Here is a 14,231-nt window from a genome sequence, read left to right as displayed (position 1 = left end):
GTCTGTTCTCTGTATCTATTAGGTTTTTTTTATTTTGTTTTGTTTTTGTTTTTTTATTAAAGATTTTATTTATTTTCAGAGAGAGTAGAAGGGAATGAGAAAGAGAGGGAAAGAAACATCAGTGTATGGTTGCCTCTTGTGCGCCCCCAACTGGGGACCTGGCCCACAACCCAGGCATGTGCTCTGACTGGGAATTGAACCAGTGACCTTTTGGTTCATAGGTCAGCACACAATTCACTGAGCCATACCAGCCAGGGTGTATCTATGAGTTTTTAACAGGCATTCTTGATACTAACACTCAATTATATAGGAACAAGTGGATACTCATAACTTAACAAAATTTATGTCTTGTCACCAAATTCACCAGAATTTTTTAAGGGGCCATTCTCATTAAAATGAGTCCTAAGACAGGGATATTCACTGTTACTATTACTATAATTTATGGGAAGAACTAGCCAGCATAGTGAGAAGCACTATAGAATAAGAGATTCAAAAATGGCGAAGATTGAGATTACATTATCATTCTTTGTACATAGTAAGCTTGTATTCTTGGTGAATCCAGGAAAGTAAGAATGTAAAATTCAACAGTGGAATTCAATGATATAGTAAGTTATAAAATTAAGATATAGAAATCAATAATTTTCATATCTACAAAAGCAAGTTAGAAGATATAATAGAAAAACGTATTTAAAATAGTTATAATTGACAAAGTAACTAGGCATAACTTTAATAAGGAAAGTATAAGATCTATATGAAAGAAATTAAATACTATAGAAGACCACAAATAAGAACTGAATAAATGAAAAATGCATATGCTCTGAGGTTAGAGGATTCAATATCAAAATGATGTCAATTCTGTCCAAGTTAATTTATAAAATTAACACAATACAAATAAAAACTTGTAGTCGTTGTTTTAGTTTGGAGTTAATTGGGGGGTGGGAGGAGGAGGGAGAGGTCTAGAGAAGCTGGATCACCCAAGTAGAGCTGTGTGATAAAGGAGCAGCCAGGAAAGAAAAGTGGCCAGGTGCCAAAACATAAAGAGTCAGAAATTACTCCAGTGTGGCACCTGAATGTGCAGACAAGTAGGACCAAACATTAAAAACAGCAAATAAATTTCAGAAACAGATCTAAATCTCCAGGGGATTTAGTATGTGATCCAGTTGAGATTTGAAACCAGGTGGGGATCCAGTAACTGTAAAGGGCTCCCAGTCACTGTCACTACAATTCATGTTCTTAATACTTGCTCTCACAGTCGGGGTCATTTTAAACACAGAGTCGTTAAAAATCAGATTTGAGGGAAAGTTCTATTAGGAAGACCCTTTTCTTTGTATTTCCTAGGTAGGTGGCGAGGTGGAGGTGAATGGAGGGGAGAGCAGTGGACCGTATAGAAGAGACACATGAGTTGCTTGTTTGGGCTACAACTGCTCTTACATCAAAAGCAGTGGTAGATAAAAGCACTATTTGCATTCAACAAATACTAAATGTCTATTATGTGCTTAGGACAGAAGCACTCCCCTAAAATGCGAGTTGCTAATAGGGCAAGGGTTAAGAACATATAAATAGGACAGAGAACCTAGGGAATATTTGCTCTGGTTATTTATTCTGCATAATTATTCTACAATAATAAGTGCAAAACATTTACCAAGTAAAACTCAAGTTTATGGTATGAAGAAAAGCTTTTTGCTAATGATATCCACATATATCTTTCAAAGTGGTGATGTAGTATGACAAGAAAAAAATTGTTGGAAGTATTTCCAACTATATATGTTTTGTGCACCATCTAAATATTAAACATGCTGCCTGCGAAGGGATTTAGAAATCCACCAAAATCCATCTGCAAAATCAAAGAGTAAGTCATTGCTTTAGTATTGTTCTGGTCTTGACATTTCAGTTCTGTTCTTCCGGTTTTCACTGTGTACCAGGTACTACCAATACGGTTATTCAGGTATTTGAAGGAAGTTCAGTTATAGATGGCAAAATACATCCTGGGAGTTGACAGGGCATTTCTCCAGCTGCCATCGTCGGAAGTTCACAGAGACCCCCTTGTCTCAGCAGAAAGCGTGTCAGTCATGAGTTACTCAATCTCTAGTATAAAATTCACCCCCAAACAGGTAAATGAGACTGGGATTATGGCAATAAAACGGTTGGCTTTAATGGTATTGATAGAAACTGAAATTTTCTTTCGTATTTCCTATTATTCTTTGAACCGGCATCTCAGGTTCTGTTTCAGTCCTCGTTGATAAGAGCTATTTAAATGAGAGGAGGACTTTGAAAAAGACAAAAGGAGAGCAGCCTTGCTCAGTGACTGCAAATGCCAAAGGCTTATATAACAGGAGCCTTAAGAGCGCCAGTTAGGACAGCTTGTCCACCTGTTGGTGCTGGTGGCCTTGGGCAGATCGCTTTCCTCTGAGAGCCTCAGCTTTCTCAACTGTGAAGAGTTATAAACCACATGTTCTGGTCTGTTCAGGACAACCCTGGTTTACAGCTGTTGTCCTGTGTAATTATTAATAGCACCCTCCACCCTCAAAGGCGTTCTGGTTTTGATAATAAATTACATTACTGCATTACCTACCTGAGAGGGATGTTGTGAAGTTGAAGTGAATTAGTGTTTGTAAAATCCTTCGCATGGAGCCTGGCACACAGTATATGCTCAAATAATGATGAATGGTATCATTAAAATGCTTGGTTTTTCAAACCAGACTTCAAGGAAAATTACTCCATGGACAGTTTCTGTTTATTTTATGAAAATTTGGCTACTCTTACAATTATTTTAAGTTTTTTATTCCACTCCTATAGAACTTCCTGGCTAAAACAATGAATTTGAGAGGTTTTAGGAACTAGTAAAAAAATTTTCTGATTGTTGTGTTTTCACAGGTTATATGTGAGTGTGTGTGTGTATGTGTGTGTGTGTGTAGCACTGCACGTAGTTATACTAGTACTAACTTTATAACAGAACACCTAAGAGTACTTTTGGAACGTTTTTACAGATTATATCTCATTCTCCACTAGAACACCCATGAAGTAGGCATGGTAATATTATTACTGTCATTTTAATGATCTGGAAACTGAGACTCAGAATTATGAAATTGCTTTCCCAAGATCACATAGCTAGAACGCATCAGGGAGAATATGGACACAGCGCTTCTCACTTTGTATTTAATTTCTTTTCCTTGCTCCATATTGGTTAAATAAAAGGGTGAGATCACTCAATTACCCAAATTCCTTCTCTTTGTGCCTGCTGTTGTCATTTTCATTGCATTTTTTACTTGTCTGGTATGCATTCATTTATATTATTTTTTCATGGTCTCAGTATGCAGACACAGTCCCTGGCATAGAATAGCTGGTGCTCTAGAAGACTCTAGATCATTGGTTCTCAACCTTCCTAATGCTGCGAACCTTTAATACAGTTCCTCATGTTGTGGTGATCCCCAACCATAAAATTATTTCGTTGCTACTTCATAACTGTAATTTTGCTACTGTTATGAATCGTAATGTAAATATCTGATATGCAGGATGTATTCTCATTGGTACAGATTGAACATAATTAAAGCATAGTGATTAATCACAAAAACAATATGTAATTATGTGTTTTCCGATGGTTCTTAGGCGACCCCTGTGAAAGGGTCGTTCAACCCCCAAAGGGGTCGCGACCCACAGGTTGAGAACTGCTGCTCTAGATGCTGTCTTCTGTCACTGGGTCTCTGAGTAGTGTCAGGACCCAGTGGAAACATAGAGGAGTCAAAACTGCTCTGTACCATTCCATACGAGGATGAGAAGATTGGGGTCTCTCATTCCAGGCCTTGATGCATTCGGACCACTGAAGGCACTTCAGGTATTGATAACTTGTCCCACGTTCTCTTGTCTCAAACATCCTGTTACCCTGGAATAAGGCTCCATTCATGCCTGCCTTCCTTTCTCAATGGGGCAATAGCTTTCCTGTCTTATTGATCTCTATTCCCAAGATGGAGCCAAGCACCTGGCCCTTGGGAAAGTGCAGGAGCCGAAGTCTGGGCTCATTTCTGCTTGTGAATCTGTGTAATACTTCTTGCAGCCATTCAAGGTAGCTTGGATTGTGCTCGTATCATAGATGAGGATACAGTATCTTAGAGAAGTTATGTCACTTGTTTAATATCATATAGCTTTTAAATACTGAAATTGAGATCTTTCTCTGTTTTAAAACTGTGTTCTTGCAGTATAATTTACATAAAATAAATTCCACATATTTGAATTATATAATTTAATGACTTTTGTCTTATGTTTACACACAAGATCTCATAACCACAACCATGGTAGTGAACCATCCATCATTCCAAGCGTGAGCCAGGATTTAAACCCAGAGCTGAATCTGGAGCCCCTGTGTTCCCTCCAACAATCAGTGTATGGGTAATTGAGCCTTACCTACAGCCCTTTCCTCCTAACCATTCTCTTATGACAAGTTAGATGACATAAAAAATATCTTTTACAACCCAACTGTCCATCAATAAAAGAACAGATAAATAAATGTGATATTGGAATGGAATGTATACCACAGTGAAACCAGTGAATTACAGGCTCACACAACAGTATGGATGTATCTAGCAACATAATAACAAGTAAATAAGTAATACTGTGAAGAGAATGATACTATTTCTATGAAAGTCAAAATAAATGTAAACATGTAATTTAGGCATATTTATACACACTTGTAACAAAAGTAGGGGAATAATTGACACTCAGTTCAGGAGCGTGGTTCCCTCGAGGAAGCAGGGAGGAATGTGAAGGTCGATGCAGTTATTGGTCATATTTTAAGCATGGGTTTGGTAGCAAGTCCTTACATATTCATTATGTTATGGTATATACTTTTATCTATGATTTATTCTAATCAAAAGATCATTAAAAATAAGAAATTACTATATCAATTTAAAACTTTATGCTCTGATCACCTATTGTTATTATTTTGAGGAAAAGATCACTTAATATGGGATAGTTTAGATCCAAACTATTTTAATTCAATACGTGGTAAGAAAGTTTAGAGCCCTTGTTAAAGGGTCTAGGTTTTGTGATAAAGGGACTGAATAAGAGAGAAGGACAATTAGTTATTCAATAACATGGGTATGAAAACCACCTCATGGTCGTGATCACGGAGTTGCTGGATGGCCCGTGAACTGTGTTTCTGTATGGATCCATTTACACTATGTCTGGTTTTCTTGGTGGTGGTGGTGGTTGTTGGGGTGGGGTTGGGCTGGGATTGGGGTTGGGGAAGGAATAGGAGAGAACAAATAGTCAGGATCTGTTGGGTCTAAGTATATTGAAGGCAGAAGCAGCATATGGCCAAAAAAAGACCACAATAGTTTTGACACCTTATAAAACAATCTAGAATCTTGAAAACACAGAGTCAACCCACAAGAGGTTTATTCTAGAAGAAAGATCATCAAAGACTGGCTAAGTGTCCTGTAGAAAGGACTAGAATGTGTATGTTAGTATCCTCTTAAATAATGTTCTATGTATTATAGTTTCATCTGTTCTATGTCTAGTTTTATATAATACTTGCTAAATGAATGCTAAATTTAGCTCTGTTTATAATGATATTTTCTGATTTTTAAAAGCATAGCAATTTTTTTTTAAACCTGAACTACTCTGTGTTTCACAGTTAAGCCCACCCTTTGGTAACTGGGCCGTTTGCCAAAGAGACTGTATTTCAGGCTCCATTGTCCATCTGGTGGGAGGCTGTCTGGTTTCCAGACAGGACCTAGTAGTCTCTGAAATGCAGGCCTTACAGCTTCCAAATCTACAAAACACCTCCTGGTGTAGCAGGTGATCTCCCTGTCTAAATTAAGTAATTTGAGATGAGGAATTGTGGTTTCTCAGATTCCATTTGTGACTCTTCATTCCTTCCAGGGCCAGAGTATGGGCTATTGATGAACACTATTGACCAATTAACAGCTTTAAAAACTCCATTTAAGTTCTGCAGGCAAGGCAACTTTAAACTCAATGTTTAGAAAAATAATTCCCCTGATACTGAAGGTTTCCATTAATGTGAAGCAAGACTGTGCTATTGGAGTTACTTTGTTCTCAACACGGGGAATTTGAATCGCTCAGAACCTAGAGCTGCTAGTAAATGAAGAACCAGGATGCTGATGCTTAGGGTTTTTAACTCCAGATTCTAGTGTTCCATCTGCTATACCACCACACTGCCGCTGGCTTTTAAAGATTTTCAAAAGGATTTTTTTTTTTTTGTTCGTTTGTTTTTTACTTTAAGTAATTTTTTATTTCTCAATGATAGTAATATATTAGTTTCACGTGTAGGTTTTGTTCTTATGTAGAGCTGTAAATGGGTTTTTTTTTAAATTGCAAGTTGTAATTTTACACTATTTAACAGAGAGACTTTGGAGTCAGGTCTGGATTCTAATTCCAGTTGCCCACTTGTGAACTTTCCAAAAGCAAAGTTACTTTACTTTAGTCCACTCTCTTATTTATGAAATAAGGCGAATTCTGTGAAAATTAAATGAGGTACAAATTCCTTTAAAGCCTGTAACCCAGGGAAGGACATGTAGAAATCAGTTACTAGATGGTGACCTCTTTTTTAGCTAAAATTCTGAAATAGCTCTCTGTACAGTTCTGACTTAAAGCCTCCTGGAACTTACATTCTCATGGGGGAGACAAGATAAGTAACTAAAATATGTATATGCTAGTGACATGTACTAAGGAGAAAATAGAAAGCAGAGAAGAGAAGGGGGATACAAAATTTTGGGAGGAAGTTAACATTTTAGGTAGGATGAAGAGCCAAGATCTCAATAGGAAGGAAACTATTGACTAAACTAAGCACCTGAAGAATAAGAAGGTTCTACTTGTGTGGATGTGTAAGAGAAGCGCATTTCAGGCAAGGGGAGCAGCAAGTGCAAAGGCCCTGAGGCAGTAATGTGCATGGTATGTGCAAGGAACTTTATGGAGGACGGTATGACCAGGGGAGAATAAACAAGGGACAGAATAGTTGGAGATGAGGTCATTGTTAGCAGGGGGCCAGTTCGTACATCATGCAGGGTTTTGTAGGTCATAATAAGAATGTTGCAGGGTTTGAGGAGAAGAGTAACGTGATTGGACTAAGATTTTAAAAGGCCCTCTCTGGCTGCTGTATTGAGAAATGCACTGTTGGAGGGGTGGGAGTAAGGGAGGTAGTCAGCAGGACAGAAGCACGGAGACCAGTGAAGAGGCTTCTGTAATAAACCAGAGCATTGCAATGTTCATCTTCATAGAGTAATTATAATGAGTTCTGCCATTGACATGCAGGAGGTTTCCCTGTGTTCCCGCTGTATTTATTTACCAGGAGGGATGGGAGTCAGGTCATTTTGGAAATCAGACCATCCTGGTTTTTAAATTTTCTTTAGTAGATTGTGGCACTGTGTAACAGTCACTTGGCATATAGCTTTCTTTATCTGTGCCCTGCTTGCCTGAGAAATTTTCTTGCAAATGAAGGGAGCACTTTGTAAAATAGATGATCTTTGTCCGTTGTCATAGTGGAGCTGTCCCTGGTGATCATCCCATGGCAACGAGGCTAACTGAAGTACTGCTTCATTGTGGTAGTATCGCTTCTGACATCTAAAAGAAAAGTAGGTTACTAGGGCTGATAAGCACCACCGAGAGGCATGCAAACCACAGAACAGAGCTCCCCGTCTCCCTCGACAGACGTCACATGGAAACGGAAGCCCTTTCTGCAGGATGTCACCATGCTATTTATTCTCTGGTCAGCTGAAGCTGTACTTTTCTTTCTTTTAAACCTTTTTGGTTAGGATTTGCTTCTTATAGCCCTCAAAACTTGTGTTATATTTCCAGGTTGCCTGAAAAAGTTATTTCTTTGTGACTATATCAGAAAATTGGGGTGACCTTTTAATTTACTAGATTAAGATTCAACTTCAAATGTGACCTTTATACGAATTGTCATGAAATTCTCAAATAAAATTAGCTTTAATTTACGTGTGTGTGCTTCTGCGCTGTAATAGTAGAGAATATGTACAATATTATAAATCAAACTTAATAAGAGTGTCACAACTGCACAAGGGGCAGAAATAATTGATTTATGTCAGCCTGGCTTTGCCGCTGCAGCTGATTCAAAAATCCCTTTGTCTTTCAAGGATCTGTAGGAGTTACAACCAGTATCAGATCACACATGAATGGATATGGTATAATTTAGTATTGTAATTAAGATGTCAGTAACATATGCCCAAATTGAGTATGTTTGTCAGTTTAATTACAAACATTTTATATTTTCCTTAGGGGAAAAAAGAAACGAAGGTATCATTTTACATGGTTTGTGTGTTGAGAAGATAAAATAAAAAAGACTGAGCTGTCTAGTTATATAATTTATTATATTTTTACTCCTACAATGCCTTTATTATTGATAGTCTTTTTTGCAATAAAAGAAAAAAAGTGAGTCCTTGTCAAGTCATGATTTTGTTTTTGTAAAGTCACATTTGTATGACCATCATCTTTATGTCCATGGTGTTTAACAGTTGCAGACACTTTCACGGCTCTCATTTCATTAGGTTCTAAGCGAGACCCCTGGTGGGATATGGAAGGTAGTCTGGATACTGCCATTTTACAGCAAGGGACTTCAACGTTTAGGAACAGCCTCAAGGTCACTTGACTATAAGGTATAAAGTGAATAGACTCAGGTCTTTGGATTCTTGTCCTAGCACCCTATCCCTAACACCAAACCATTTCCATCTTCTCTGTGTAGCCTTTTTAAGGTCTGTGGAGTACTGGTACTTGTAGAGCAAATATAGGTATTTTGCAGAAAGACTAATTCAGTAGCAGTAAATAGTGATGACAGTGTTCTTCTAAGTGTTTGAGATTTCTGATGGGTTTTTGTAGATTTCTTACTGATGTCCTCTTAGAAACTTGCATTAAATCCAGAAAGGCATCAACACGTGCTATTTTAAAATTTATAAATCCTCACAGATGTAATGTTGAGTGAAAAAAAGGCACAAGACAGACCTGCAGTACGATTCCCTTTACAGAAGCTTCCAACAGAGGCCAACGAAGCTGTGATGTCAGAAGTCAGCATACCGGTTGTCCTTTTGGGGGTTGTGGGGAAGGGCTGAATTGACCTGGGTCCTGTTATACAGGTATTCTCTTGGGAGGGTTCGTTTGACGTTTTATTCTTACGTAAAACTCTTTTTAAGTGCCTTATTTTTATAGGCAGTAGTTCATTTAAACGCCTTTGACTTAAAGAGCAGTTCTTATATGTTTATTTTGATTATAAACGACCATTTCCCAACAAAAGTCAATGACCCCTTTTTGTTGTCCCTGAGCATAGGGCATTTATTTTGAGTTCTTGGAGATTCCTCATTAGAAAACCAGTTGCTGTGGAGCCATCAGAAGATGCTTGTCAAAACATGCCCTGGCCTGTGTGGCTCAGTTGGAGCGTTGTCCCGTAAACCAAACTGGGCTCGATTCCGGTCAGGGCACACGCCTAGGTTGTGGGTTTGGTCCCCTGTTAGGGTGTGTACAGGAGGCAACCAACCAGTGTTTCTCTCCCTCTCTTTCCCTTCCCTCTCTCAAAAATCAATAAGCCTGTCCTTGGGTAAGGATTTTTTTTTTTTTTTAAGGTGCTTTCCAAAACAACTTTCTTGCTTACACTTTTAAAGATGTTAGGGGAGGAAAGATACTAAAGAAGGTCCCCTGTTAGGATGTTAATCTGTCTCAAAACAGACTGCTAGAAATGTTTTCATGGAATTCCGATAAGGTTCAAAGCAGAGCTTTAGTCAGCTTCTTATAACTTAATAATTTCACACTGATTTTTTTCCATATAAATGGCTTCAGAAGAGCACCAATAGTTGAACAATAATAGCTCTGTCATTTTGGAAATGTTCCTTGAGGTCAGAGCCTAAAGGAAATGAGATCGAGGCTAAAAGTTATTTTGAGCCAAACTAAATTTTAATAAAAATGGAAACTGATGGTCACAGCCATGATGTTTCCCTGGGCTTCTAATGTTAAACTAAATCCATAAGCTTTCTGACCACAGTAAACAGGAAGAACTTAAGATTCGGTGGGTCAGCAAAACCTTTGCAGTCATGGCTTAGTGACTTAGACCTCTGCGAATGGTAAATACTACAGGTCATGCTCAGGATGGTGGGGTTTTCTTGCAAACCACTGTTTCTGTTCCTAAATGGGACCAGCGTTTTGCGGGGTGAGGGGTGCGGGGGTGGGGCTTGCTTCAAATCAGTTTAAATATTTTTTTAAAGAATGTATTTTTAAATGTTCCTGTCGGCTCTTTACATACTATGGTTTCTTCTTCCTTATTCCCCCTGCAGTGTTCTATCTCTTCGTCGGAAGAAGAAAGATTTATTTCCATCAGGAGACCTAAAACGCCAACCTCAAGTGACTTTCCTGATCTTAATACCCAAACCAACTGGGCCAAGTCACTTCCCTTGCCAACACCAGAAGAGAAGATGCGACAGCAGGCCCAAACGGTCCAGGCTGACGTGGTTCCTATTAACATAACCGGTATGCTTGGCTATGCAGACGAGGTTCAAAATGGGCTCGGGAGAATGACTGGGGCTTTTGTTGTTGTACGCTCTCAGCATGTCATTTTTACATCAGAGGTAATGGCTGTGGTCTGGTGTCCCGGTCTTTGTTTAATGGAGGGAATACGAAAACATATATACCTGTGTACATGTAAAATAGCTCTTGCTTTTAAGTTAGAAAACTGTGTCACCAAAGGTTCATGTCGAAGAACGCAACAATGGTCCAGCCATTTGTTTAAAGTGTGTCTTTTTAAGTTGATGTGCTTTTTGAAAATATTTTGGTTATATGGGAACACCTTTTAAATGTGATCTTGGATAAGAAAAAAATGATGTGTAAGTAATATTTATAAAAGTAAAGAAATAACAATTTTTTGAAATTTTTTAATGATAGATTTTACCTTCTTGTTTTCTCAAATTAAAAAGAAAGGGAAAAACTACTTGAAATAAAAATACCAAGTGAATTAACAAGAATAACTAAAATATAGTTTTAAGAAAACTCATTAGGATGGTAAAGTTATATTTTGATCTATAATTTGAATTCTACAATCTTCAAATAAAAGTATCTTCTTAATATAAAATTTTAGAACATGAATATTAGCTGCCAAGTATAAAATTCAAGTTCTTTTAGAATATTATACTCAAGTTTTAATCACCTGTGATAATTAAAGGTGACAAATAGCAAGGTGCATGAAGTTCAAAGGCAGAATTTCACAAACTTAAACAAGTTGTTAAAAAATATCAGAATTTTCTTGTCTTGTCACTTTGGTAGCCTGCAAACAGGATAGGTCAGTGGTTTGGGGCATGTACACAGTGCAAAAGAGATGCATTTAAAGTTAATCACTTCAGCCATTGGATTGTGTATTTGAAGGAAATAGTCACCATTGATAATCAGTCCATACAAAACATGGCCTCCGGGGTTAGAACCTAAAAGAAATCAGGTGACCAGTAAGGATGAATTTTCATGGAAAAAACATACAATAAAGATTAAATAAAATTAAATAAGTAAAACAGCTAACTCTGTAAAAAATAAATAAATAAAAGCTACCTGTCTTAAAAAAATAGAGAGAGAGAGAGAAAAGAAAACCCTCAAAGCGTTTGCTGTGCTTCTGAGGCTGCTGCTGTTGGCTGCCACTAGAAAGCTTTTTGCCATAACGTTGGTTAACTTTTAAGGGGCCAATAATATTTTGATAGTTTTTGGAGAATTTAAAAAAACCTTACAGGACATGTAAAACCTACATTTAGAGCTCTATTTTGAATTCCAGAAAAATTTAATAAGTAAGTGCATGAATTATTTTAAAATCCCTTGTGCATTTTTCCACATTTATTGTGCTTCTGCCTGAAGGGAGGGTTATTATACTACTTTAATCCTTTTTGGGGGGCAGATAACATCTCTCAAATGTGATTCTTGTTCACCTAGATCATAATTTTTTAAAGATTATTTTTATAAGTAGCTATGTTTCAAAACAAAATATGATGTTTAACGCAATGAAATCCATAGGTGCATATTTTCCATACAAAAGTGCATTATATTATTGGGTGGATTAAATGCAGCAGAAATGTAATTACATATGATTAAATGCCTCAGGAATAATATTATAAAAAGATTGTGCTACGAAGCATGACAGTCCTTAAGTAATTAGGATAAAATGCACTATCGTGAGATTAATAAATTTAAAACAGAGTAACTAGAATTTTAGGAGTAATCAATTATTTGCAGTGAAATGCATTGTCACAGCCATAGACAGTGTGCTTTCTTGGAGCTTTAATTCTCTCTTGTTTGATGAGTGAAGTGAACATGAATTGCATGAAGTTTAAAAGGAGGCCTTCAGAATGCCACTCCAGAAAGGTGAATGACAATAAAGAAACGAGCAGTATGAGTTATATCAAAATGCAATTGAATTTTAGGTGAGTGATTAATGTTTTTAGAAATGTAGAAATTAAATAAAATACCTAATTACATATTTATTGATCCATTTTCTGGATACATGTGTTCACATACACACATATATTTCATAAAGGAAGTAGTTTTTCTAATATTCTGGTATAAAAAAGTATTAAAGTAAAAAATTTCACTTTTGTTGAATTGACATAGGTTGGATAGCATCCTGCTATTTAAATGACATTTTCTAAAACCTAGAAGACTTTTGAGATAAAAATGTAGCTGCTTATAGGGAATTGTCATATGCTCATTTATTGGGGTAAACCTTGACTCTCTAGTTTGATTTTTAGTAAGTTTCAGCTGAGGGAAAAGTGCCAACAAGTAATAATATTTCATTCAAAGTGAAGCTCACCTGGCATAAAAGTAGTACATTAGCACAGTGAGCTGCAAGATTGAAAATCAGTTTAATTCCTTCAGTCATGGTTCTGTGGGGACTCAGCATGTTCTAAATGTTGAAGAGAAAGGTTTAAAATAACATGTGTATATGAGTATGTCCCACAGTTTGCAGTGTGGGATAACAGATCTTCCACCTGGAAGACAAACATGGATTAACATACTTACACAGTTTTTATAGACTGGCTTTGTATAGATGTTCGAGCTAGTTACATTTATTTCTAAGCAGTAACTATGGCTAACTAATGCCATTTTTCAGTGAAAGAGAATGATTCAATTCCTCTCAATTCCACGGGTATTTACTGAATACCTACTTTATGTCAGGCATTGAGCTAGATGCCACAGGGGATGCTAAGGTATGTGAATCATGGTCCCCACCCTCAAGAACTGTATAGTCCAACAGGGGACACAGTCCTTCTAGGTCACAGTGCAAATTGGAGAGTGTGGATCCTTTAATGGTGATGTCCATCCTCATGATTTGTTTCTTAATTTCCTTGGAGCTTGAGTGGTTTATCTTCTGTTTTTGTTTAGGAAACAAAACTGGAGATGAAAAGCAGCTATCTATTAATGTTTTATTCATTCTTAATGCCTTGATACAAAGAAAGTTTCCCCCTCTGCTACAGAGAACTCATGGACCACTGAAGTCGTCACCTGCTACCTACAAACACCATACATACATGCTATTTCACATAGTGACCCATTCATTACAGTGGTGGTACTTTCCCGTGATCCAGGTCTTCTCTCAATCACTTCTGTTTTCCTTCATTAGGAACAAAGTTGCAAGAATTTTCAAGTTTGCCGGCATATAAGTTTGTGAAATGTATTTTGGTCATTCAAATCTTTTATCCTCTGTTTTGATTAGATAGGGTTCTATTTACAACTTACTCCTATTAGAATTGAAAGTATATTCTTCATAGAATACTCAATTTGAATGTGTGTCGATATTGCTAAAAAGTGAAATTTTTTTTTTTTTACTAACATAAGAATGGCGGAAGTATATATATTTTGTGTGTATATATGTATTTTAAACATCTCTTTTTGTGGCGATAACCATTTGACAAGGTTTCTTTAATTAAACTGGCAGGTAATTTAAAGCAGATTAATAAAAAAACTGATATATATTTTTTTAATGTATTTCCCTTCATGTGTCAATCACACAAGCTCACATGTTAGAATGAAAAAAAGTCCTCTGGGTCTGACATTTGGGGTTTGATTGCAGCATTACCTGAAATGTCTGAATTCAGATCAACTTTTACAAGTGATTATGAAATAAAGAAGCAGTTCAACTTTAAAAACAGCAGTGCTCCTGGGTCTCGTTGTGATAAAAGTACTTTATCATTATAAGGCTTTTTATTTTTTATTATAGCTGTATCTCACACTACAGCAATTTCCACTGT

The 14,231-nt window shown here is 36.9% G+C and overlaps 1 protein-coding gene across 4 annotated transcripts in view; it reads left to right on the top strand.

Moving 5' to 3' along the window:
- NHSL1 (NHS like 1) overlaps positions 1-14,231 on the top strand; it is a 216,397-nt gene that overhangs the window by 186,617 nt on the left and 15,549 nt on the right. For all 4 annotated transcript variants that reach the window (XM_090279908.1, XM_090279910.1, XM_090279909.1 and 1 more), the window contains exon 4: positions 10,290-10,482. In XM_090279908.1, coding sequence (XP_090136034.1) covers positions 10,290-10,482 — 193 coding nt within the window. The remainder of the gene's footprint in view (positions 1-10,289; positions 10,483-14,231) is intronic.

This window comes from Furipterus horrens, unplaced genomic scaffold (genome assembly GCF_987537825.1).
Source record: "Furipterus horrens unplaced genomic scaffold, mFurHor1.1.pri manual_scaffold_6, whole genome shotgun sequence".
NCBI lineage: Eukaryota > Metazoa > Chordata > Mammalia > Chiroptera > Furipteridae > Furipterus > Furipterus horrens.
The sequence above is the reverse complement of the archived record's forward strand: the minus strand, read 5'-3'. Positions and strand labels throughout refer to the sequence as shown.